The following is a 27,968-nucleotide window of genomic DNA, read 5'->3' as shown; positions in this document are numbered from 1 at the left end:
TAATTCGGTATCCTAACAATATTCCTGTGGTTTCAAGCCTTGCAATTCCGTTTCTACGAAATGTCGTTTCGCAGTGCGATCCTCGGCTCTAACTTTTTAATCAAACTTCTCCGATGTACTACGTAAAATGGTAATTCCACGAAACAACTTCCTCGACATTCTACTCTTTCGCTCTCCTGATTAATATCATTACTCAAACTGAAACTTTTCCGCGACATTCTACGAAAGAAGAAAAAGACTGCGGTTCTACGGAAATATCTTGCCGAAAGGATCGCTTCCGCTACTTTTTTAATGAAATTTCTTCCGGTTCTCCGCGAAGCTTCCTAGTCCCACGGAGGCTCCACAGCTGCGCAACTCCAGAAAAACTCTCTTCTGATCCCCGTCGAAGCGGCTAATTACGAAGGGAATCGAGCTTGGCTTCCTTTGTTTCAAGCTCGCCCGAGAACGGAATTCCTACCGTTATCCCACAGATGTACCTGCCCGGCGCATCCGCGGCTGAAAAGAGACAAACCGAGACGAAGCAAGAAAGATGGAGCAACCACGCTCTGCCATTAATATAGTACGACGCGCGTTTTGTCCGCTTGGTTCTCGTATGTTTGGACATACCCTGGACCCCTTTATCGCCGAAACACACCGCGCACATTGTGCTCGGAATTTTGTGTGCGCCAGCCGTGTATATCGTCCGCGCCACGCACAATATAATGCCCCCAACGTACTGGTGAAACGAGCCCTTTATTGCTGTTCGCGTTGCTCGGATGCTGCTTCCTTTCTCAGGCCCACACCGTCCTCCGTCTCTCTCCCTCCCTTTCTCTATGTTACTAACCTCTCTTTTCTCTCCTTCTCTTTTCCTCTTCGCCACACGATGCGTTCGTTTGCCCGTTGCCCATAAGCCGAAGATACACAACGTGGTTGCTCGAGGACCGCACCTGCGCCACGAATTATCGTTGGAATTATTTCTGGTTCCGTTTCCAGCAGAAACTTGCTAGGGAAATACGGTTAAATCGAGCAAAAGTTGGCCCTTTCTTTATCACGACAAAAGGCATTCTCTTTTTACAGTCGATTCTTGTTTACGGATGATGTTGTTCGACGGTGTAGGATTTTCTCGAGATTCGATTGACTCTGGATCGGATGGACCGAAACCGTGAAGATTCGACATTCTACTGCGTGAGTTGTATTATGAAACTTAAGAAGAAGTAACACGTAGTCCCGTTGATAATAGAATCCATAGAATCGATTACAATGGAATCAGAAACTTCCATTAAACTTTCCATTAGTCTCTTCATTGTGACGATCTAACCAACCAGTTTCTCGAAAAGTTTCTTTATATCGTCCCAATATAATAGAATTTATATTCTTTCATGATCTTTAGAAGATTAAATCCTCAAAAACACTGATTTTGGTAACACGAATCTCCGTTTCTCCTCTCGTTCATTGAACGAAAAGGCGCGAGTGAGGCAGCAGCCAGAAGAGAATGAGAATCAGCAGAGAGAGGTCTCGTTTGCGGTAACGCGGTTCGTTAAACGAAACGAGACGCGGCTGGATTTACGACGGTTTTGCGGTGTGGCAGTGTGTACAGAGCAGCTTGAACGGGAACTCGGGTATAGCGAGCAGAGAGGAGATGGCTTACGTCATCGTCGATTGTCAACCGCTCTCCATCGCTTTTCCCTTTTGCTCCTGTCGGGACAGGGGACACGCCGTGTGCACGCGGCCGCGTGTGCACTGTGCACGCCGTGCGCGTTCCTCGCGGCGCACCTGCCATTCCACAGCCGAACGATAATGAGCGAGCGGAGTAATTGGTCCGCTGTCGCGCGCATGTACCCGCCGTGATAACACAGAACTGGCCTGGCTTGTTCCCGGAACCCCGTAATTCGTCGAATCGACAATGAGATATCGAAAAATCAACCTGCACGCGTATCTCCTTGCCTCGTCAGTTGGTAACAAAGCTGTATTAAGATGTTTTATCGGCTGTTAATTAATCGCTAAGTGCGTTTTCTCTTATCTTTCGTACAGTTGTATGTACATCCCTTTTTTAAAGCTTTTTTTCTTGTTACTTTTGTACACTTTTTTATCTCAGTTAATTTGAGGTAAAGGAGACTCGTTAGTGGCACAAAATTATATCATATTAAATTTCCTTATTTGCTTAGTTCTCCAATTTCCGTGCTAATTTGAACAGTTCGACGTTAATGTAGGGTTCTTACCGCGTTTCATTCATAAATCATAAATTTAGTCCGGATGACTTAGAAGTTCTGTGTGTGTGGTTCGACGGAGGGTATCGATCGAAGGGTGGAAATCGAAACCGACCGCAAAGCCTTGAGTTACATTTGAAAGCTACGATTTAAGTCGTAAAGTCTCGCCCAAACGAGTTTACATTCATAAGAGAATAACAACTTGATGTTTACTTGATACACTTATATATACCTTGATAAAATCCATGCTACTCTACAAATCGATCAAAGCGTTCGGTTACGAATGCTAATCTACGTAACCATAAGTCGTCGGTCTTCTCGATATCACAACGTAAAACCTGTAACTCGCGAGACCACAGTGAAACGACGATACGGATCGTCGAAGGCGGCGCAGTAACCAAAGCTCGTCTCAGCTTACAAGCCTACAATTTGACACGATTAATTGATCTACAAAAACAACAAATAAACATGTTCCGTATAAAGACGTATGCCGCGTATGATTTATTCTTGGCGATATGTGGCGACCAGTGGAACGATGTCGTTCGAAGAGGCTAGCTATCCGCGACACAATGATCCAGGTTACGAGAGTTTTTTCCGCGATAGAGGAGCCACGGTGGTTGAGTAATGCATCTGGCTACCTGCCAGCTCGGGGCTATCCTTCGACGACCGCTCGTTTCTGAATGAACAATAGAAAATGTCTGGCTACTCGCGGCGCTGCCGCCGCGTCGTTAATGAATACCTTGAATCGGCCTGGCCTCGAGTTCACCGGGCGTTTTACAGGTGCACACGCAGGCGTGCACGCAGCCGTTCCACACTGGAGGAACGACTGCCAAGCGTTTTCTCCCGGAATAACGCGTTCACGTCGAGAAGGAAGTCGCGCTAAGACTGGTCACGAGCGAATGATCGACCTCTTCACCGGCGTCTTAGATTAACATGTATTTTCATTCAGTTTTATCATCTCTTTTCACGCAAACTCAGACTTCTTTTTATTTACGCTGTATCTTTATATACGCTTTGATTTTCCTGAAAACTTTACGCGTCTTTTTCTCTCTTTCTTCGTAAGCTTAAATTTCCACGATCTACAGAATCTATAACACGGGATATATTGGGTTGGCAACTAAGTGATCGCGGATTTTGTCATTAGGTGGTATTGACAAATCCGCAATCGCTTAGTTGCCAATCCAATATATCGTACAGATTGTGCGATCTTAAGATCGTCGCTTGATAATCGATCTTGGAAACCTCAATAAAAGGAAAAGAAGGGGTTTAGGCAAAAATATTGTTTAAGAGGAGGAATTCACGCGAGACACGCTGCATTTGTTTGCAGATTCTCTGCCTTATTCGAGCGATATGAAATTATCATACAACAAGTTCATTGATCTGTCTATCCCGATACAAATAAGACGGTTGAAATTGTCCAAGAAATTCTCAAGCGCACATAGTTTCATAGAACATAGAACACTTTTGGAACATCGTTATTAAAGCCCTCATCTCACTACGATTTTCATTGCGTTCCGTTGATTCGCATCCGACATTAGTCGCGAACATAAACGATCCGCCTATACGCGAACATGAATAATTCCGTTTTAATGGTACAATGTTTAATGCATGAGCAAAATCCACACGCATAGACACAGGAAACAATAGGGAGTTTCTCGTTAACGAACAGCCAGGAAATCAGTTTCTTGATACGATTTTTCAACGTAAACAGACCGCTTAAGAACAGTTCTTTCCCCTTTTACATCCTCCTGTATCTATGTCTAGCCGTTAGAAAAAATACCGATTCATCCGAAAAGCAAGCGAATAAAACGTATATAGAGGCTGGATAGAGAAGAAGCGGTGGAAAAAGATGGAAGCTTCGTGCCGTGCGAATCGATGCCGAAGACGAAGGACGACGAAACGAAGTCGATCGCGCGTACACACGTCCATCTGCGGTGGTGGCGTGCGAACATCGGCGTTTTCAGAACTCGTAACAGCATCACCTGGGAAGATAGGCTCGGTAAACTGCTTCTCCCTCGACTCCCGTTTCGCCGACAGCGAAACGTTACTTCCCTTCTGGGAACAGAGGGCCCTGGGTATCCTGTTTAAGTATTGCCGGGCACGCCATCGGCGAATCCTGCTTTTCGTCCTTTTATTTCTACTCTTCTTTTTATCTTCTTTCGTTTTTTTTTTTAACTTCTTTGCTCTTTTCTTCGTCGATTCCCTTCCCTGCTTCGATCTGCCTGTTCCGTCGATTATTTATTAATAATTTGAGATATATGTTTGCTTTACAAACATTGTACGAGTATGTTTAGTTAGGCGATACACTGCGTATTTTACTTAAGAGTAATATATATTTACGTTCCCACCGAGATCTTTAGTCGCGAGAAATCTCAGTTTTGGTAGTTTCCTTGTTTCGTACTTACCGTCTCGCCTCTTGTATTCGTCGAATATGCAGACGTTTATGAGAAATTGAAACGAGCAAAAATATTGAAAGTATGTGCTCGGGTGAAATAGGCTGTACAGTGTATGTGGGCTTTGTAATTCCGGTGAGACTCGATAGCGTAACGAAAGGTCCGTTTTCTGACGGTTGTCGCCGCGCGATATGGTCACGGTTTTCCGTAGCTTGAAACAGGCGTCGCGAAATCGTTGGTCGGCTGATTCGAAGCGCGCGATCTCCTTACGATCGCGCCTCGTGTTTCATCCTTCACGAAACAATTGCTTTTTGTATCTCGAAAACACCTGGAACGCATCTCGAAACCTATCCTTCCTCCGATTATACCAAAACTCTCTTTTCGCCCAATTTCTACTCGCGAGTTTTCGCTGGCGATTACTGCCGCAAAGTAAAAAAGAAAAAATGGAGGCTCTCGAAATTCAACCAAGTTTCAAAAATAGACCCCTGGCGATCGCGAGACTGCTCCGGTGAACCGTTCATTAGGTTCATCACGGAGGCCCTGAAGGGAACCGAAACCTAGAACGAAAAGAAAGGAAAGAAAAGGATAAAAAAGAACGGGAACACGGAGGCTGACCACTTAACTCTTCCTTACGCTACCGACCACAACGTAACCATACAGCACGGCCGATGTATACTACTCGACCCATTTGCCCGTGCCATGAGTCTCTCACACGAACATCATGAACTGGCCCAGTCAGGCTTGCTTGGACCCTGTGTGCATCGTGAGACGCAGCTTTTTCGGTAGGGCACCTGATCGAGGCTTGAACGACGGAGAAAGATGGACGAGCCCTCCTAATCTGTTGCCCCATTACGATAATACGTTTAGTAGGAAGCCTGAACCGTGTGTGCTCTTCTTCTTCCTCCTTCTACTTTTATTCTGTTGCGAAAACAGGTAGGCAATGGTAGAAGGAAGAAGAAGAAGAAGGAGGCAGCCAGGAGAAGTAGAAGAGGTGGAGATACATAGGAAAGGAAGAGGGTAGTAGTTTGTGTGGTGGCGGTGTAGAAGAGAAGGAAGAAGAAAAGAAGAACGCCTCTTTCCCAGAGCCACAACGTGGTGGTATACGCTTACTCTCTTTGTGCCGGATGCGTGCCGCCGGCGGAGTAGCAATAGCGGACGAACGTCCGGTCTGCCCTCTCTCTTACTCTCTCTGTCTCTCTCGCCGGAGGCCGATGCACTTCGATCGCATCATTGGGCGCAGCACCACCACCTCGCTGCTCCTCTCTCTCTCTCTCTCTCTCTATCTATCTGTCTATCTCTCTCTCTTTCTGCCCTTCCGATGGACATGCTTAATTACTTTTCGCGTTTCGTGCCGCACTCTCTCCCTCTGCCGTGGACGATTGATCGATCGAGATGCGCCAAGACGATGATGATCACCGGCGATCGATCTTTTAGTACTCTTTCGAGGTTGGTTCGTGCTGATTTATGAAACTTGGAAGCGTCAAATTTCAGACTTATCGTATTGATCGCGTTGCTTTCAACGGGGTAGATTTTTGAATACGCTTTCGATTTAGTGTCACGTCGATCAGCGTGATTTTGACGCGTGAAATTGTCGCGTTGAAGAATCGTCGTAGTAATTGATCGGAGGGGTTGGTCGGTCGTATAGAGCGAGAGAGTATAGAATGATAGGTGGTATTGTTAGGGATGTTTCTGGGGGATACGGCGACACGTGGGACATCGCGGACGTGTCGAAAGCAATGGGTGGTAAATTGGAATTGATTTCAGCCGGGCAAACGGAGCAGTTAATTGTATCGTATCAATCGGAGCGAATCTCTTGGCAAATCCATTTGAATTACAGCGAGGTTAATTGATCTCCTGGGAAAGCAATATTGTCGTACTGTAAACAAAACTATTGCTTCGTATAAGAAAAGACTGGGGAAAAGAATAAAAATATTTTAAGACAGTTTCATAGCGTAGAAAGAAAAAGATGCAACGAAACCTTAATAGCGTTTAGCAGTAATTAATGCAGTGAAAGAATTTACATTTCCCAGTTCTCAGGAATAACAAAGATAGAAGGAAATATCACAAAATCTTAACGCAGACAATTTTCTTAATTTCCAGAAAAAGTATTGATAACCAGGCTGACGACGCAAAAGTGGCTGGACGTCGGGCCGAATTGGACCGAGGACGAATACAGAAGCGCACACGCGAAGATGGTGTACGAATATAGGGTGACTTGCGTGGCACACTACTATGGAAAGGGTTGTGAAAATCTGTGCAGGCCGAGGGACGACAATTTCGGTCATTACAGCTGCAGTCCGTCCGGAGAGCGCGTCTGCCTCTCTGGATGGAAGGGTGACTACTGCAATACACGTAAGTTTGCTCTCTTTTTATTTTCTCCTTGCAGCGCCTATTATCGTACACGTAACATGCGTGCACTCCCACGCTTCCCATCGCGACTGCACCGCGCGTGACATCCCTCCTTTTGTAGGAATTCCGTGTATGAAATTACAGAGACGATCCTCTCTGACGTTCTCTTTCTTCTTCTCTCCGTGACTCTCCTCGTCTCTCTGTTCATCCCTTGTCCCGTCCGGCTCTGTGTCTCGCGTCCTCACCGTCGCGTAATTTATACTGTTCGCTGGTAATCGGAGAGGCTGTCGAATTTAGGATTTTCTTCCGTGCTTGTTCTGATGACACGCGAAAAGGACGAGCAACGTGATTTGTGTAACAGGGTTAAATGACGTGGGAAATTATGCGAGCAGGGAATCAGGGGAAGAGTTTGTAGAATTGCAAGTGTCGTGTCAATGGCAACGAAAGTGGTCGTTACAACAGAGAAAGGTATAATTGTACCACGCTTTTAATAGTCACGTCAATCAAATTTCATATATCGATCAACGATTACGATAAAATGTCAAATTACGTCACAAATTTGCCAGCCGATAAAAACGAACGCATCGCTTCGTATTGCATGATATTTCCAAATATTTCGCTTCTAAAGCCTTTAAACAGCGATGTATGGATGAAGGTAGAAAGAGCCAAGTATAATTTTCAGAAAACTCGCGTAGAATCCATCCGGAGAGGCTAGTCAGCTCGCCTCTCAACGCTTATATAACATTCACTCCAGGACGTTAGTCCGCGCCGGCCGGTATATAGCGTTCTCTCTATTCTCGTTCGTAGCACGAAACTCGACAAACTCGACGAGAGTCCACGAAGGAGAGGCCCGGTGCAGTGTCGGTGCAGTGTCGGGTCCGAGCGTGCAGCAGCTTCCCACGCTCGGCTCGCGCGCGCGTCGCACACATACCAGAAAGAGAGAGCCTTCTCTTTCTGCTCTGGCCCCGCTCTGTACCCAGTGCACCTCTCTATACCTCTCTCTCTCTCTCTCCTTTTCTCCCCTCCCTCCTCCGCTCCCTTGTTATATCCGTATCTGCTGTCTATCCGTCTCTTCGTGTGTGTATATACGTGTCTCCTCCTCTCCTTTCTTTCTCTTTTTTCCTCTCTCTCTCTCTCTCTCTTCATATGTATACGTGTGTGTATGTATATGAGTATATTCTCTCTTCTGATCGTGTTCGAGTTCGTCTTCTGTATCCAGCATCCTCCTTGTCGCTCGTTCTCGCGTACCTGAGCTCTCCTCTCTCGAGCTTCTCAGGATTAATCTGTACGTGTACGTATATACGTGTAGCTCTCAGTGTCTACATTCCACGTGCACCTCGTGCACGTTCAGGATAATCGTTGATGTGTGGATGGAAACTCCTCCATCGTGTGTGGCTCTTTCAGTCTCTCACCGTGTTGGAGGCTCGTCTCACCCGCATAGACGTGTGGGTGTGCACGCGGATGAGACTGGAACGGGACGACTGGATTGCCACGTAGCTGTCGCTGCGCTTGCCTCTCGATGCTTCTAGTTTACGACGAGCAGGTTACGTGGTGCAGCTGGCGCGAGGACCTTCCAAACCTTCTCTTCCGTTTTGTCTTCGATCGTTTCGATCGTTCTTGCACTTTCTCTCCTTTGTTTCACGGCATTGCTTTTTAACTTTTTTTTTCTTGTCTCGTTTCTTTGGTTTGTTGGTCGACGGTTGCAGGAGTGTCGGAAGGATGGATTTGAATGGACTCGGTTTCGCAAGATCCGCGCGCGCGAGAGCTCGCGCGGGAGGCCTTTTTCTCTCCCTCGACGATGGCATCCGAGATCTCGATCTTATTTTGCTTCCTTTGCCAGCGTGCCAAGTCATCGCATTCCCGTCCGCGGCCAACATTCGAGTCAACTCGCTGTCAGGGCAATGGTATTCGCGAATTTCGCCACAATCGCTAGTCTAAACGATCCTATAAACGATCTCGTGATCCATCCAGTCATTAAGACGTTGTTACATACTTGAAATCGTTCTAATCGAACAGTAGATTATTTCGATTGTAAGATCGAACATCGACAAACCTGCCACGATTTTATGAGAATTTTTCTCCTGCCAACGTTTATGTCAAATAGTAACCTGGACTTTGCGATGAACTGAAACTGACCAACACTTTCTAAACTTTTAAATCCATGAAAGATTTGGAAATTTGTTCACAGACAGCTGGCTACACACCTAATTGTACCTATTTTTCCCAAGTGCAAATCCAACCGTACGTAAACGCATGTAAACCAAATAAAGCCATACAAAATTACAAATCTTGCGAGTTTCGAATCTTCGAAACACCTGTAAACTTCCGTCGATCTTCCCTTAATCATCCTCCCTGCGCTTCAATAATCCTCTTGTAACGATCGACGAGAGGAAGAGTCAAAGTCGTCGACAGGGTCTCCGGGTGTGTTCTCGTGGCCGTCGTCGATCGGTCGTTGCACTCGTCGTCGAGCACCGGCGCTCGACAAAGTTTCTCCGCGCATTGATTACTAATAGACTACTTACTCTTCATTTCGTGACATTCCCGGCCATTCGTGGAATCGTCTGTTCGTGCGTTGAGTTTCGCGAAGGAAAGTCAGTCTCTGTCGAGTGCCGTCCCTGTCTCTGATAGACGGCGAAAAACGCCGACGACCACACGGTTGCCTCTCGTTGCGATCGCAGGCCGATCTTTTCTCACGTGTGCGGCCAAGCTCACGCCCACGCCACCGTTTCCAGGATTTTCGCCGCCTTCCTGTTCCTCCTGCACCGCCACCGCCCCCTCGACGCGATGAGAATGGGCCATTGTTGCGATTTAATGCGAGTTCTGGCCCCGTGGACGCGTGCGAGGTCTGGCGACGAGGAAACAGATCGACTACGATTAATCGCCACGTAATGTATGTGACACTCTTTGCTCGATCGTCTTGTCATTGTTCCAAGTGTTTTTTGCCTGAGATTCACAGTTATCGGCGCGTAACACTTCCTTCGTTTATTTTCGCTAATATATGCGACGAATTAGTAAGAAGATAAATAATAGATGTGTTGAAAAATATATTGAAATTGAACTTGCCTGGCAAACAAGTTTCGTGAGAACGGTACAAAAAGCAATGGAAGCCATCGAGGTTCGGTTTCTAGAAATGGCAAGAGTACACGCGTGTATCGTGTCCTAGCGGCTGTGTACTCAGCGCGTTTGCTCAGCTGACCCGGTGTGCCGCTTTCTGTAAAAAAATGTCTACCACCCGTGGACAGAAAAATGTGACGACCCCCCTTTGGGCAATTATCTTTTCGATTTTATCTGTCCGTTAATCCTGCTGCATTCTTCCACTTACTTTCGATCCAATCACTCTATCGCTCTTCGAAATCCATCGAACGTAATTGACGTCGAAAAGTTAGGAGCGAAGCTTCCATTTGAATTCCAATCAACCTGGTAAATTCATAAAAAAGAAAAAAAAGAAAGAGAAAAGGAAGAAGAAGAAGCAAAATACATCGGCTTGCAATTCAATTTATCCATTAACCTTCCTCAATTCCAGTTTCCGTAAGGTAAAACGTAAAGTAAAATTCAAACAAGGGCTGACCCATCGGAGCAGCAGAAAAACACACTGACATAAACGGTTAATCGTTGGAGACACGCAAAAGGAGAAGAAAGGCCGGCGCACAAAAACCAGTCCCTCGAGCATGCTATAACACTGTATATAGCCGATCGTCCTGTAAAACGGGTTAACGAGGCTAGGGGTAGCGGAAGGATAGGGTGGCTTGCAGCCAGGCGCATTTTCGGGGGTGCCTGAACGTATTACAGGGGTTGTTGCAGAGGCAGCTGCAACACGAGCGGCCGAACTACGCCGAAAGAGGCCGAGTGGGCCCCTGACAGCTGCACAGAGGTCGGTGCTTTAACCAACAGCTGCACCGGCCTCACGTTCACAGTCCGCTTCCATTTCAACCCCTCCCCTGGCCATTGGTCCCCGTCACTCTTCTTCTTCTTCTTCTTCTTGTCTCTCTTTCTTATTGAACAGATCTGATGGAGCTACCTGTGCCAGTATTTCCTGGATTTTCCTTCAATGCTTTCTTCGGCTCTGCGTATAACTTTCTATAGAGCAATAGTCCTGTTTAGCGCGTCAGGTAGACAGAGGTAGATAGGGGGGGAGAATGTTCGATTGAAACTCATTGTCGCTGTTCCACGAAAGGTCAGGCACGAAACGACGCCGCGCCGGTTAGCAGTCGGAGACCGGAGAAAAATCGATACGTACGTTGGACACGAGTCGTAAAATTCATTTAGGGGAGCGAAAGTACGGCTACAGGCTTGTGGACGTTTAAATAGAATGATATCGGTTTCGACGCGTTTCATGGTGTCTTTACGTGGAAGGAAAGGAGGAACGCGGTTGTTGTCAAAGTTCTTCATCAGAAGGGTCTGTTGCGTGGCGCAGGTTGCGGTCTCCTCGCGGCTCTTCCATCGGCTGAGGGCCACGAGTCTATTGTCAATGTCTGGCCGAATGGTACCTGCGAATCTAGGGCGCTTTCAGCCATGTTTATGCTGTTTCCTGTGCTCTATTTCTTCGGCATATTACCATATAGACTATCGGCCACAAATTTTCAAGCATTTATCCTTCCAATTCAATATTACCTTTATCGTTACAACAGTGCATTTTATATAAAGACAAATAAAATATATATTATGTAAGTATAGTGGAAAGATGAAATTTTTTCTTAACTGACACTTGATTCGAATTTAATTAACACGAAAGCAACTCTACCAGTTCTCTTCGATCAGCTGAAGATGATACATACTTCGCGAAAGATTACCACACACCAATGCCACAACATAGTCTATCCGAGTTTAAACTCGGCATCAGACGTTGCCGTAATCCCAGGGTTTAATTCAGGAACAGTCGGTTTTCACCAAAGCCAATCCTCCTCTCTTTCTCTCTCTCTCTCTCGCTCTCCCTCCCTCTTTCCAGTCCCGCTTTTGAATTCTTCTTTTTCCAAGGGCCGGTAGAATCTGTGCGATTTGCCCGTTCCTTTCGTCGTCCCGCGGGATCCAGCAACCAAACTCGAGACTCGTTCCTCACGGTTCTCCACTCTATAAATACCATACGCTCCTTAGCGCGTCGAGACTGGCGAGCTCCATCGAGAGCCGCCTTCGTGGGCCGTTGCGCTCGGTGCCAAGGTCACGCGGCCCATCGGCCCTCTCCTGTCCTCTCAGTGGCCCCCACACGCTCTGCCACAGGGTTCACCTTCTCTCCTTTATCCAGACGAACCACCTTCAACCCCTTCATTCAGGAAGACACTAGCCGACCGAGTTCTTCGCAGATCTTTTGTCCAGCTTGTTTTCACCTCGCGATCTCTTAACTTCTATATTCTTTCTGTGAGCATAGAGAAAGACGTGCCTTTATGAAAGATTGTTCATCTGTGAAATGTTCTTTCGGTGGGGTTAGGTTGGCCTTGTTTCTTTTTCTTTCTTTTTTTCTTTTTCTTTATTTTCATTCGGTCGATGGACTTATTCTCTTTCCAGTTGACCGATTTTTCTAAGGCACGCCAAATAATTAAGGAATTAACTTTTGTCATACAGTTTCGAAGGAAGCATCCAACTTGAAAATACTTTTGAGATCTATCCGTTTTACTGGACTGGGAAAAAAGAAAGACGCACCCTGTAGAGAGGGTTTCTCATTCATGAAACATCCTTTCGATGAAAGAACTTTGCTCTTACACGTCCTATTCGATTTTTACAAACGAAAATATAGTCTCCGTTCGTCTGACTTCTACCGATCGAATACTTTAATCTGATCGTGGGTTTTTATCATTTGAACGAAAAATCGTAATTAATGGAAGAATTAGTGAAAAATTCTCTTGTATATATGTAAATTCTAGTTATATCTTCTTCTGTTTATATTCCATTTTATTCCAAGTAATTAGGGAATCGACTGTGTATAATTTCGAAGTGTGCCGTTGAATTCTGGTATTCGAAAATATCGTTAACCACGAATACTTATTGTACTGCAAATAAAAAAATCCACTGTGAACAATTTCGAAGTGTATCGTGTAATTTTTGTATTCGACAAATATCGTCGACCTCGAACTCCCACTTAACGAGTTTCAGATAGATTCCGCAACGCGTTTTTGGAGAACGTGTGCCGGCGTGTAACGTGTACGAAGGATCATTGCGAAATGTAAAGATCAGAGAAGTTAGAACTGAAAGATTGCTGAAAAATTTCACGGACGGAAGACACGTGTGCGGGAAATAAAACCGATTGAAGACGCGATAGATGCGCAGAGGAGATGGTGTGGTGGTATGGCAGACGCGATACGCGATCTATATGCTCGAGGAACGTACGTAACCGAACCGGTGGCTGGCAGCCAACTGAAAGACTTTGGATATATTTGCGGACTGGATAAACTGCGCGACACGTGACACAATTTCGTTACCCTTGCTGGCGTGTGCTGCTATGTGAACGATCTTTCTCCTCGTACCCGTCCTGTCCTGCTCTAATTTATTATCAGAATTTGGTCATCAGTGTGGGGAAACCACATTGAACAATATATAGAAACGTCGTTAATTAAAGTATCAACACGTTGTGTACATTACATTTTTCAAGTTTCGCTTCAAGTACTCTTGGCAAAATGTTTTTATTAAAATAATGTTTTCGTGCATAGGTTTTTGCTTAGAACTTCGTCTCTCCTGTTTGGAAAATATGACGAGAATAGAAGTAGGATTATTTTGTTTGCATAACTCGCATGAAACGTTATAAGCGTGATTTTCTAAATTTATTACAAATTGTCAATTGCCAAAGAAGACAAACTGTGTTTCAGTTACAATACAGTTACAGATACATTAAAAAAAAAAAAAAAAAGAAATGCCTAAACGAACAGCAGAAGGTTTTAAACGAGGTTTTAAACGTAATTATCGAGCTTCTGAACGATTTTCTGACATCGTTGTAATTCAGTTTACTTCGTCTTCATTTTGGTTTTATGTTCGAGTCAAGGAAAGTGGAAGATTCATGAAATAATTTTGAAAGGAGGCGGAATTGGTCAATTAGCAGGGCGTTAGAGGTGATTTCACGATCGCAAGATAAGAATCGTCACACGTGACACAATTTTATCATCCTTGTGGGACGCGACCGTGTGAGCGCGAGCGCACGCGCGCGAGCGAGCACCCGACAACGTATCGTTCACTACTACGTGCAGCTATGCAAGGAATCGTGCGGTCAGACTCCTTTCCTATTCAGGATTCCCAGAAAACGGGAACGATTCGTGGTATATATGACATAAATTTTAATTAGACGATTCCTTCCATCGTATATTCGAGGTGTGAGCGATACCGACTTCGTGTTTATAAATTGGTCCTTTTTGGTCGAGGAAGCAAGTACGAGACATTACGACACCTGTGTGCATCCACTAGAAATTTACAACAGAACTACTATCGTTTCGCGGGAAATTTGTGCAAAATTCTTTCTATAAAAGTAACTAGCTATTGCAGCCTTCGAGCTGCCTAAGCTTCGACCTTCAACCTCTAACCTCCGCTCTCCATCCAAACGTCTAATCTCAAAATCAACCGATCAAAGGATCGTTCTTTCCAAATCCTTTCAAACGTTCAAACTGTTTTACCAATTTACCACGGAAAACTGCTTTGCATAATTTACTCTCTGGATAAAGCAACCTCTCTGACCTGCATTGTCCTGTCCCAAAAGCAGCGGATCGATTTTCCATTCGAGTTTCTGAACAATTTAACAATTCGATTAACGGCGACACACAGTGGGTCCTTGTACAGAGAAGGAGAGAGAGAGGAGAGTAGCACGTTGAATTATCGAGTTCTCCTGGTACCCGACTACCTATAGCAGAGGAATGCATCGGGATGCATCGTATGGTACCGCTCGTGCAGTCGTGAGGGACGCGATCGACCTCTTGCGGAGAGTTGCCTTAACCTTTTGGATTTTTTCTTACTCGTTTCAGCCCGCTGCCTGCCCGGATGCGACGAGCAGCACGGACACTGCAGTCGACCCGACGAGTGCATGTGAGTATACGCATACAATCTACCATTTTTCTTTCTCTGTCTTTTCCCTTCATGATAATGTGTACATGTAGCCAACTTAGTCTTCTTCTTCTTCTTCTTCTTCATCGTCGTCGTCGGTCTTCTTCTTCTTCTTCTTCTTCGTGCGCCTTTTCTTTTTCTTTTTCCTTACTGATATTACATTCCTGACTCGATACCTGTACGCGTTGTATCATACTCGTGCCGCATTAATAACGACGCGACGCGACGCCTCGATAAACGAGCTTCCCGCGAAAGTCGATCGTTAATGAGTCTAACGCGATCGATGATCCAGCCGTGTTAATTGCCTCACCGTGAGAATATTTTCAGTTCCGTTTTCGAATCCTTTCTCTAATGAATCATCGAAATTCTGCCTACAATCGTTTATTTATAGTCGAATCTTCTCCCCGAATTTCAATTTATTAATTATTTATCATTTACAATTTCTAGATCATCTACTTATTCGGAAGTCGTTACGACACCGTGTACGATTATCTATTGCTATAATCCTTTCGTTTCCTGAATTTCCATTTGCCAATTATATTTCGTTATATCTATCGATTATTTATTAAAGATTAGGGTCCTGTTTAGCAAACAGTAATAGTTATTAACGATCAGCTGCATTTATTGAATTATGAAAACCTTCGCAATCTAATATCGTTTCAAGATTATTGAAAATATCGAATAATGTATACCGAAATGGATTGCATATCGAATCATCTAAGCAACTATACTATACAGCGATAGTATTTACCTAGAAAATATCGGAATTCTCGATTCGTTGTAAATAATTTGAGAAAACTGTTCGCCTTATCCAATCAAGTATTTCCATTAGCATAGCTACCAGTTTCTGCGATTGGGTCGCGCCATTCGATTTTCCCTTGACTCGGGGATTGGTGCGCGATTAGAATATCATCGGCGGAACTCGTTTCCGGGTGTTGCGATTCCCCTCGTTCCTGTTTCACCAGTAATTTCACAGTCAGAGGCGCGTCGTGCACGATGATCGTCGGGGGTCGAAGAGAACGAACAGAAATTCGAAGCAGCTGGCTTGTTTCCGCCGTAACGAGAGAACCGATCTTGCATCCAGCACGAATTTTCTTCTCTCGCGTCCTTTTATTTGATTCTCGTCTTCTTTTGTCGCGTTTACGCCACCCTTTACTTTCGTCTATTTCGAAAGTCGCGCGATTGTGTCGTTGAACCTTCTAATTCGACTCGACGAGTGGAAAAAAGAACACGCTGACTAAGGGCAGAGATCGATTCGGGAATTTCTGTATTTGCCGAGAATCCTGCTCTATAAATATGCCGCTGCCTCGAAGAACTCTTTATTGTTCTCGTTGGCGCGCGAATTTTTTCTCGGCTGCAAGAGAAGAATACCTTCTTCTCACCCTCGAGTTTTAAGCCTTAGACGATTCTAGAGACGCGTAGAATGTGAAATTCGATCGCTGTTTTCCCTATCTTCCATTTTGATTCGTTTGGAGAAAGTTTTATGCCCGTTAAAAATTCTAATATCAATGTCAATGGGATAACTCGATTTAACTTCCGTATGCTATTTATCCAATTTTTCTTATCGTTGTGGATCATCGTAGATTATTATTAGAAGTTATCACGAGGCATCGTTGGCTCGCGATCATAGGAACACAACGATTTAGCTGTCGAAAATCACGATACTCGAATTTAGAAGGAACGCAGTTAGAGCAGATGAAGATTCCGCGATAATTCCGATCTGTCTTCGCATGGGACTCGAATCTCGGTGCGACGTTAACCCAAGGTTTAGAGTTAACTCGATCATCTAATTACTGTACGAGACTGGGGTTAATTGTCCCGTTAGCCGCAGTCGTCGGTCCCCGTCGAGTTCCCTGAGAGCACCATCCATGTCTCTCCTCCGCCATTCTCGTCCACTTTCTTTCCCAAAGGGTAATTCTCATAAAGTCGTGGAAAAATAATATTTTCGAAAATAGACGGGGCACTCGTCCAGGTTGTTCGCTGAGACGCGGCTTTTAAAGGTCCCAGACGATCCGGAATTTATGGGCGTACCGTAGACGCGTAAATAAACAACATACCGAGTCGTCTGTAATAAATTGTTCGTTGAATATCGTGCAAAATACTTTGAGACATTGAGGGCTTTGCTGTAACTTCGCTCTGAGACGCGGAGCATCGGTTTTCATGTCCAAGGAAAACCTGTTGCGAAACGAGCATAGAGGTTCTCGACGATTGTAAATTTTTGAATTGCAGTGTAGTTTTATTGGATATGGATACTTTAAAGATGATTCAACTGCATTAATTTTCTCGTAATTATAAGAGACGAGAGTCGATTCTCATAGAGCAACATATCGTAAATGGACTCGAGGATAAGAATATAGAAGCAATGTTACAAGCAGGCTACAGATATTTGTATAAATTTAGATTTCGTGCGAATGCGAAGTGAATATTAGAAGAATGAAATCTAAATGAACATTAGTTTCATCTTCTAAATACTAGAATTAATATCTTGATTCTATAATATATGGTATATTTATTTCTGGAAATTTAGATGACTCGTAAACGCATAAAAACATCCGCAGACTGATCATAAAGTACGCAAGATATTTGTGGCACCAACGTAGTGATGGATGGTGCAAAAATAGCAACGATCAAACGTTGACAAACGTTTCGAGGAAAGGTTTCGAATAAATAGCAACGTATTACGTGGACAAAGGGTAATCTGTTTTCTGGTTGCGTAACCGTATGCGTGGAAATAGTCGATACGATCGCTAAAAGCAGTTGCCATCTTAAGCCTCGTGGGATGTTGGCCCCATTCGTGATACGTGAAAGAATCGCGGCCCTACGGTGTCCCATTGAAATTTCGGAGTCCATGGCCGGAGCCGTACGTGTTATTGTAACTGAATACCGATGAAGATGCATATCGTCCATCATTTTACGATCTTCCCATCCTTATTTCTTTTAAACGTATCTACCTAATCTTATACCTACATAATATTCGCAATTTCTCCAATTCTTTTTTCACCGAGTACCGAGATACTTCTAAATATCGGTACTCGAATATACCACTATTTTAAATTACCCTTATCGATAGTCTTGAACATTGGTATTTTCGAATACCGGTATTCCCGCACGCTAATATGCCTAAGTACCGGTATTCGTGCGATTCCCGAACTCCACACTTCTCCTCTTTCACTTCACCGTTCCAGCAATTACTCGATTACCTAAACTCCTTGAGTGTCAGTACCCGAAGGTATTCTACCGACTTTCTAACTTTATTCATTTCGTGCATTGTTCTAATTTCGAATACGATAGCACTAGGATCAAGAATATGATCATTTCTCCGTATGGGTACCGCTGAAAGCAGGCTGCGTTTCTTCGCGGTCATTAGAAATCCGTTTCGCGCCCTAGGAAGAAGATTCGTTCGCTAGAGAGGACAGCTCGAAGAATCTCATTGGCTAAGCTCACGCGCGAATATATAAACTTCCATGAATTTGTATATACATATATATTATGTATTTGTGTGTATGTGTGTGTGTGTATGTGTGTGTGGATATATATACGTATATATGTACATATACATATATGTACATATGGTGGCACAGTTCGACTCATTCTGTTCTACCTTCTATACTCTGTTCGCGGACCTGCTGCTCGTCTTTCCTTCTTTCTCTCTCGATTACGTTGCTCAGTGTATACATGGGATTTAATGGTATAGTCATGCGACGTCGACTGCTTTGGGGCTATCTCTCTTGTCTCTGTTTCTCTCTACTTCTCGATGTGTGTATGTATATATATGTGTGTGTGTATGCGTGTATTATATATATATATATTCATATATATATATATATAATATGCATGTATACATGTAAAAAATATATATATTATATATATATAAATGTAGAAAGAGAGAGAGAGAGGCGGATGGGTATTAGTGGGCAGAGCAAGGCGCGCGCACACACAGAGGAGCGTAACCTTTCCTTGACCCGCATACTGAACGGCTGTGCCGAGACTCGAACCGTGGGAACACAACTCGACGACTCGTCTCCCCACTCTCCTTCGAATTCTACCTCCTCTCCTGTCTCTCTTGGCTAAGGTTCTTCCTCCCTTCTCTCGACGGTTTTCTCCTTTTCCTTCTCCTTCCTCAAGCTCTTCGTCTCTCTCTCTCTCTCTCTCTCCCTCTTTCTCTCTTTCTCTCTCTATCTCTCCCTTTCCTCCTGCTCATTCTATTTCTCCTCTTCTCTTTTCATCTTTCTTTCTTCCTTCCTTTCTTTCTTTCTTTCTTTCTTTCTTTCTTCCTCTGTTTCTTTCCTCAATGTGAATTTGCGTTAGTATATATTTGTATTAGTGTACATATAAATGCGCAAGGAAGGTGTATTTATACGTAATATCGTGTATATATATGTACGCACGTCTCTCTTCATTTCTTCCTGTCTCTTTTTAATGCTTGCTCTTGTTCTATCTTTTCACCAAACGTCTTTGTCCTTTCTACCTCGGTATAACCCCCTTGGACGTAATGGCCGACCACCATATCCTCCTCGTTTCCCTCCCTCCTGTGTCGCGGATCCAGCTCCTCTCTATACTACCTTCCTCCTCGTCGCCTTCTTCTTCTTCATCTCCGCGGCCTTTACCCACCTTCGCGTATCCTCTGTCACGGCGAACTGCCTTTCTTTTTCTGTTCAACCGTTCCGCCCGTTTCTTTTCCTCCCTTTGTCCCTTTTCTTCATCGCGTTTTCTCCTTGCTCTCTTTCCTGGAACTTCTTACCCAAAAACCAACGATCGTGTAAATCTTTGGTCACGATATCTATCGCCAGCTTTTTCTTTTAGTTCGACTCGTGGAACGAAATTCGGAAAGCTACCGCAACGATGATATACATCGTGGGAAGTTCGATTAATTCTATCGGACGTGAGAAATAGACGATGATTTCGTAGCATCTTATTTTTATCACATTCCCTAAAATTACGTCTCCGCGAGGATCGATTAGTATTTAACGATCCAAGTAATTAGAGTCTCCTACTCGTTACACCTCCACTGCTTGCATAAAGTAACTCGTGCGTTCGTACAGAATCACCCGGTATAAAGCTCGGTTACCTGGAAACGGGGATTCCTCCTCGTCCCATCTTCTACCTCTTTATTGCGCGTCCTCTATCGCGTTTCATCATTTTTCATACGAGTTTAACGAGGTCTTTGACATTCGTCTTCCACCAAGAATCTCGGAGGATTCTAATCGTCGCCTGTCGGGGGAAATTGTACCAACGGTAGCCCGAAAAAGATATGAAAGATAAAGATGTTCGTGTTTCATTAAAAATTCTTCTTGTAACATTTGCAAAAAATGATGTTCTGATTAATTTCATTCTCACGTTGCTTCATTCTTTAAAAAGTTTCTCCGTTTACATTCATAGTTGAGTTAAAAGGAAAGCTTCCGTTAGCCGTCGCGCGTAGCCGCGGTTACTTTCTCCCCGTGTTCGTCGAACATCGAAGAAAAGCGGCAAACCGATCAACAGAACTAACGAGCAACATCCTCTCTTGTCTCGGTTACAGATGCCACAACGGTTGGAAGGGAGCGTACTGCGACCAATGCGTGAGATATCCAGGCTGTCTTCACGGTAGCTGCCAGAAACCCTGGGAGTGCCTCTGCGACGAAGGCTGGGGCGGTCTGTTCTGCAACCAGGACCTCAACTACTGCACGAATCACAAGCCCTGCTTGAACGGCGGCACCTGCTTTAACACCTTTAACGGCCAGGGTTTGTACACCTGCTCGTGCGCGCCAGGCTTCAACGGCACTAACTGCGAGAAGCCTCTTTTGGACTGTGACTCGAACCCCTGTCTCAACGGTGGATCATGCTCCATGGACCCGCCCTACGGCAATTCTAGCCTGATCAGAAGCTCCGTAGACTCGTCCTCCTCGTCCTCGTCGTCGTCTTCGTCGTCGTCCACCAGGCAACATTATCGTTGCACCTGTCCACCCGGTTGGCGCGGCCGACACTGCGAGATCAGCTCGAGATCCTGTCGAGATTCTCCCTGCCATCACGGAGCCACCTGCGAGGACGATTCTCTTCACGGATACGTGTGCCGCTGTCCGCCCGGTTACGCTGGCAACGACTGCGAATCCCAGCTCGACCAGTGTTCCCCGAATCCATGTTCGAACGGTGGCACCTGTACAGATCTGGGTAACAGCTTCCGGTGCTCTTGTCCGGCCGGTTTCACCGGCGAACGCTGCGAAACCAACATCGACGACTGCCAAGGCGATCCCTGTCTGAACGGAGGAACCTGCGTGGATCTAGTCAATCAGTTCCGTTGCCAGTGCGTGCCTGGATACGTTGGTCGATTATGTCAAGATAAGGTGGATTATTGTCTGACGAAACCGTGCGCGAATGGTGGCCGGTGCATATCGGGAACGAACGATTATCGGTGCGCGTGTAAACCTGGCTTCACTGGCAAAGACTGTAGCGTCGACGTGGACGAGTGTCGAAGCGCGCCCTGTAGAAACGGTGGCACGTGTTTGAACCGAGTGAACGGGTTCCTCTGCCAATGCCCGGAGGGTTGGCACGGAGACACTTGTTCGGAAGAAGTAGGCAGTGGAACGGCCAATTTGCCGGCTCCTTCGAACACCGCAGCTGCTGTTCCTGCTGTACCACCATCCGGAGCTAGTTACTGGTCGGGAAATCTGTCCAGGCATATCGCGTCCGCGTCCGCGGAGCCACGAGACGCTGGCTTGACCACGGAACACGTAGTGGTGATAGCAACCCTATCAACGGCAGTTCCAGCATTCGTTCTAGTAGCTGCGGTCGCGGTGATGTGTATGAAGAGGCGACAGAAGCGAGAACAGGCAAAAGCTGACGAAGAGGCCAGGCTACAGAACGAACGAAACGCTGTTCACAGTAGCATGAGCAAAAGAAGCGGTGGTGTAATGGGTGGAGTCGGTGGTGGAGCCGGAGTTGGTTCTACCGGGAGCACCGGGGTTGGTATCGGTAACGTTGGACTGCTAGGAGGCGGTGGCAGCGGGATGATCAGCGGCGGAGGCGGTGGCAGTGTGTGTACCCTGGGTACCGGGGATGCTCACATGATCAAGAACACATGGACGGCGAACAAGAGCGTGAACAACGTCGCGTCTGCCAGACAAGACGACCTCGACTCGTCGTTTCAAACGGACGTCACGCTGGACAGCTCTTGCTCGGGTTACAAGCCAGAACCGGTGCTGCAAGACGGTCGAACGCGGACAACGAAGCAACTGAACACGGAGGCGGCCGCTCACAGGGCGTCCCACCTCTTCCAAAAGGAGAAGGACTGTCTGGGTCTTGGTCTCGGTATAGGCGTCGGTGTCGGCGTGATCGAGACTGCCAAGAGGTCGTCGGTGTTCGCCGGTAACGCGACGACGGACAGCTGTTGCGCGGCGGAGGCGGCATTGCTCAAGAGGCCGACGACCATCACGGAAGGGGGCAGTGGTCCACCGGGTAGTGGCGGCGGTGGCGGTGCCGAGACCGGTTGTGGAGTGTACGTTATAGACGATCACTATAGACACGACACGTCGCTAGCGGCGACACTCGCGACGGAAGTGTAGTTATTCTTCTTCTTAAACGAGTGTTTAACTGTTATTCTAGTAGTATAGAGAAACAGAGCCACGGTCGAACGAGATGACGAGATGGACTCTTGTATAATTCGTAAACGAACTTTTTCCCTTCTTCCGTAATGACCGGTAATAAGCTGTGCATGCCCCCGCGTGCGACTCACACGCGACAAATCAAGAACTCTTGTAAGAACTCTTGTTTTCTCTCTGTGTTTTTCACGTTCGTTTGGCGTTGCACTCTGTTGTACGCGCGCAACCACCGACCGACGCGACAGAGGAACCACGCGTGCGATATCCCTTTGTGCATGTACACGTACGCACGAGAACCACCACGAATGTTACACAGTCATCAGCGTGTGGTGCACCGTGCTTGGCTCTCCGTTATGGGCCAGCGGGTGAACGAGCGCGCGTTTCTTCGTGATTCCTTTGTTTCTCTCCCTCCTGTTGCGCAGGACGTCGCGCGTGAGAACGTTCCACCGGACTTTGCCACGACGACGACGATGATGATGATAATGATGATGATGATGGCGATGATGATGACTATGACGACAACGATGACGATGGCGATGACGATGACGGCGACGGTGGCTCGCGGTAGCCGTAGCGATAGCCACTATGCTATTGTTGCTGTTACTGCTGTTGCCGTTATTGTTCTCGATGGCAGAAAAGAAAGAAGTTGACTCGCGCGCAGACGTTCCGCCAGATGATCACGCGGGACGATCCTCGTCGACGTTGATGATGACGAGGAGACTGTCCTTTAACAAAAAGAAACGAAAGATGACGAAGAAGAAGACGATGAAGACAAAGAGGAGGAGACTTCAGCGAGAAGAGTTCGACAACAGGGGGACGAAATGAAATATACATATATATATGAAAATATATATATATACAATGAAATGCTGTGGAGGCGGACGATGGCGAATATCGTCGTCCGACTCGTCCTTAGGTATTAATATTATATATATATCATGTTTGAAGCGAAAACTTTGTACAGAACTAATTTATTATTATTGTTATTTACTATTATTACTATTTGCTATTATTATTATTATTATTATTAATATTATTATTCTAATTATTATTATTAATATTATTCTATCGTATCACATTATCATTGTTCCGATAGTTCTCCATTACTTCTTCTATTTTTCTCCCTCTCTCTCTCACACACACACACACTCTCTCTCTCTCTTTCTCTCTCTCACTCTCTCACACACACACAATCTCTCTTTTCTCTGTTCTTTTTCGAATCGCGTGACTGAAGACTTTTCCCTCTCTCTTTCCTTCGTGGCTAACGAGAGACGCGTTCGCGAGGATACTTACTTTTGCGTGTACACAATTGCGCGTGTATTGTGTATGTATGCGATTCTACGTGTGCGTTTCGTATATGTGTGCGCGACCGATAGCGACATAGCGTGCATGCATCGAGAGTATGTCTGTTTTGGTACGTGTGTGCGCGCGTGTGTGCGTGCTTCTTTCGTATATGTAGTATGTATATATATGTAAATATACATGTATATGTATGTGTGTCCATCTGTTCGCTTGCGAGCAAGCTGTGAGAGAGTACGAAGCAGAGTAACGACCAGAGAGAGGAGAGCGTTTGTATGTACCGTGCGTATATAGTTACGAGCGAGAAAGTTTACGACGAATCAGAATTCAAACGATGTTGCCCCTTCGTGAGATTTTTTTATTTTTTTTTCTCCGATTTCTTTCCTCTCTTTTTTTTAGACTTTCGGATAACGCTTTTTTTTTTGGTCGACAAGCGATCGATATCGGTTCCTCTATTCCTTTTGTCATTTGCTAATTTCATAAGAAAAGATCGTATTTCTTCTGGGACGGTGCCACGTGGATCTTGAAACGAGGCTTTCGAGGGTACAGCTTCGGGATCGCAGAGTCCTTGGTAATTGCGTAAAATAGCAATGTACAGTAAACGTTGGAACAAACTCATCGTCCGGCAATCTGGGATATCCTGTTTCTCGCGGCAAGCCTGGCTTGCCGGATGATCGAGCGCTGAAATTTGTGAATTAGCCGTTTCAACATCGAACCATCCGTTTGTACCATCGCATCGGTAATAGAAACGTCAAAGAGACGAGAAATCGAAAGAATTCGAATTTCGTCTCTTTGGGGCAGAAACGCGCGTTACCCGATCCGGAAGTCGTGAAAATTCCATGAACGGAGCCCTCCACTTGCCTCGTCCGAACGACGAGCACCGTCCCCGATCGTGGAATGTGACTAAAATCAAAATTCACGCACGAAACCAGCCATATGATCGAATAGCGAACTTTCGAACCGTGTTTTTTGTATTAAAAAGAGGAAACTTTACAACAAAAAAAGAATAAAGAAGGGAAGAGGAAAGCTTATGGAGAAAATTCGCTATCGGAGAATGTTTGAAAAGTTTGTTTTTATAAATTGAATAAAGTAATTGAAATGATTAGAATCGTTAAATTGAACTTTAGACGATGTTTCAAGGAATCTGGTAACTTTCTAGGGACATTCGACCATCGGCTTTCCTTCGTCCAACTTTTAAAACCTTTTCGTATCTGCGTGCGCCTCCGATGATGTGGCACATCACACAACGGTAAAATATTACTCGCGATATGTATAAATACAGATAAATAAAATGGATAAATAAATGAATATATAAATATATAGATAGAAGAAGAAATATATAGAAAGTATATATATATAAAAGTATATATATGTAAATGAAAAACCGGCGTCGTCGTCAACGGAGTGCGGACGACGAGACGGGTTATGTTTTCGAGATCGAAGTCAGCGAGCAATCGATAGCGGTTCAAAGAAATTCGATAAATCGACTCTTTTCAGATAGGATTCGAATTATTTTTCGGTTGAAGTTTATAAAATCTATAATAGTTCGATTAAAATCTTGTTCATACCTTCATTGAATAGACAAAAAATTAGCTTTTTTATAATTACTAAAAATTTCTCGCCCACTTCGACCGCGGAAACGCGAACAAATGACGATTATGTGTTGTTATCGCACGGTTGATGATAATTATTTATTTATATGGATGATGAAGCTGCTGAACAAACGATGATGAATATGATGATGAAGGATGCTGCTGATATAATGATAATAACGATGATTGACACGCTACGACGCTACTTGTCCGATACGATCAATTAACGCCGGTGGTGATAATAATGCTGATAGTGATGATCACGATAATAATGTAGAAACGTACGATGACGATGTAACGAACAAAGATTCGATAATGTTCCTGTTAATAAATAATAATGATAATTAAATAAACGAAACAACTTACCACAACACTAAGTCAGGTCACGTATTTCTTTTTCTTTTTTTTTTTTTTTTTTGGGGTCTCGCTCGTGAGCAAGGAGTATAGAATTTAAAAAAAATATATATATATATACATATACGTATATAAGAAAATTTACAGAAAAAAAGATAATGGAGAACAAAATAGTGGACGGAGCGCATATTAAAAATTGTATAAAAAGAAGGAAAGAATAGAGAACGCGGAAGATGAGAAAAAAAACAAATAAATAAAGAAAAACAAAGTGTGCGCGCCGGCACACAGCGTCGACGACGTGGATTCGGATCGATTAAGCGGCGATTAATCGATCGTTCGTTCACCGGTCGACCGGCGACGACGCTGGCCGGCATTCGTCGACCCATAATTAAACGAGAAGCACGTACGTATAAACGATTATATTATATGGAATACAATGTGTAATAAAGCTGTTGTCATTTTTTGTACTTATACTTCTTTCGACTGGATTTTTGATTTTTCGACGATTTTTTTCCGCGGCTTCGCGTCGAATTACCGCCTTGCTTCCTCCTTGTCTCCTTATCCACGCTTTTCTGTCCTCTCGTTAAAATCCTATCAAAGCGGCCCGATTTTATCCTTTCTTCGTATCGTAGATACCTCAGTTTTCGGGCATTGCGAGTTCTTAGTTTTTCCTCTCTCCACTTGTTCGCTTAAGATCAACGTAAAACGAAGTATTTTTGTTTTTCTTGTTCCTCGTTCGATTGGATGTATTTCGTATGTTTAGGAGAAGAGAAGCAACGCGTATACATTTAGGGTATACGATGTAAAGAGATTCCTAACTTGTTCGTAATTCTCTGTCAACTGTATAAAAAGAAGTTACGTTATCTATACACAGAGATGTATATACACGGAGATTTATTTGCGGAGATCTATTATGTATATTTGTAGGAGAAAATTGTACAATTGATCACGGTCACGATTTTGCGATTATTATTACTATTTTTATTCTTATTATTAATTATTAATTACTGTGTTACGATTATCGCCAACGTGTACATAGGGAAAACGAATTGTCAATACGATGATGCCACGTGAGTGACAGCGAACGATTAATAATGATTCATTAAAACGAATAAATCTGTGTCCTGCATTTCACCCTCTTACATTTCACGATTTATTATCTATACTTTTTAAAATAAAATGCCACATTACCCGAAAGCTTGAACATGATATTCCTAAGTAATGCACAATACGGTACAACACAATAATAGTAACATAATATCATGAAATAGCAAACAGTACACTTGAATATTCAAAGGCTGACAAATGAAACGCGCAGTTGAATAAATCGCGAGACATTGATGCGATGTCTGCAAGAAATTAGACATTAATATACTATATGAACATATACGTACGGAAAAATAACAAGAAGAACTGAACCACGTTCCAAGAGTTACGCAATGCACGTTGAATCCTTAAAGGACGATCGCGAGCTCGCTATTTCCGCGGAGGGCCCCGCTTAAGAAGGCAAGACACGGATACATCGCGACAAAGTAGCCGCGAACGTGGCCCCGCTTGTGGGAAGATCGCGAAGAAACAGCGAGCAGAAAGGGAGAGCAAGAAGGAGAGAAAACGAGAAAGAAAGGTCCGGCTCGATGGAGGAAGTCGCATCTTCTCGGAATGACATCAGATTACTCTGATAAGGGGACAACGATTTTATGTAACCCCGATCGAGCATCGTCTCTATACATATATACGGTTTCCATTAGAATTCAGGGAATCACGACGATCGTTCTGCTGCTGGAATAAATGGATTCGACAGCAACCGTCAACCTTGTGGCCGTTTCTATGGGAAAGTGATAAGCGTATGGGCGCATGATTTGAATTCTAGAAATCGGCCGAGGATTAGCGTATTTCAACGCGTTAGAATCGTTCCTTTTTTCCCCTATTTTCTTATTATTTATTCTTATGTCTACTGCGCCTACTTCTCAATGCGTTATCATTGCGGTTAGTTTCTTATTTGTCGTCGTACAAGCATCGACTCGCATGGAAGGATACCTTGGTGAAATTAGTGTCACGAATACTTTATACAGTTTTGATGGTTCTAGTCTTTAGAACCCGCGGGATGAAAGCTGACTTTATGCGCGAATATTACGACTTTTGGCCGCTGGATAATTCCAAATGGCGGATAAAGGTCGGTTGGCAAAGCGATTCGTGGCGAAATTTTCA

The 27,968-nt window shown here is 44.6% G+C and overlaps 1 protein-coding gene across 1 annotated transcript in view; it reads left to right on the top strand.

The window, feature by feature from the left end:
* Delta (neurogenic locus protein delta) overlaps window positions 1-26,233 on the top strand; it is a 47,811-nt gene extending 21,578 nt beyond the window's left edge. Inside the window, exons 4-6 of the mRNA XM_033341965.2 lie at window positions 6,680-6,931; window positions 14,863-14,923; window positions 20,460-26,233. Coding sequence (XP_033197856.1) covers window positions 6,680-6,931; window positions 14,863-14,923; window positions 20,460-22,479 — 2,333 coding nt within the window. The 3' untranslated portion in view covers window positions 22,480-26,233. The remainder of the gene's footprint in view (window positions 1-6,679; window positions 6,932-14,862; window positions 14,924-20,459) is intronic.
* The last annotated feature ends 1,735 nt before the right edge of the window (window positions 26,234-27,968 follow it).

This window comes from Bombus vancouverensis, chromosome 4 (assembly GCF_051014615.1).
Source record: "Bombus vancouverensis nearcticus chromosome 4, iyBomVanc1_principal, whole genome shotgun sequence".
Classification (NCBI taxonomy): Eukaryota; Metazoa; Arthropoda; class Insecta; order Hymenoptera; family Apidae; genus Bombus; species Bombus vancouverensis.
This window is presented reverse-complemented; position numbering and strand designations above follow the sequence as displayed.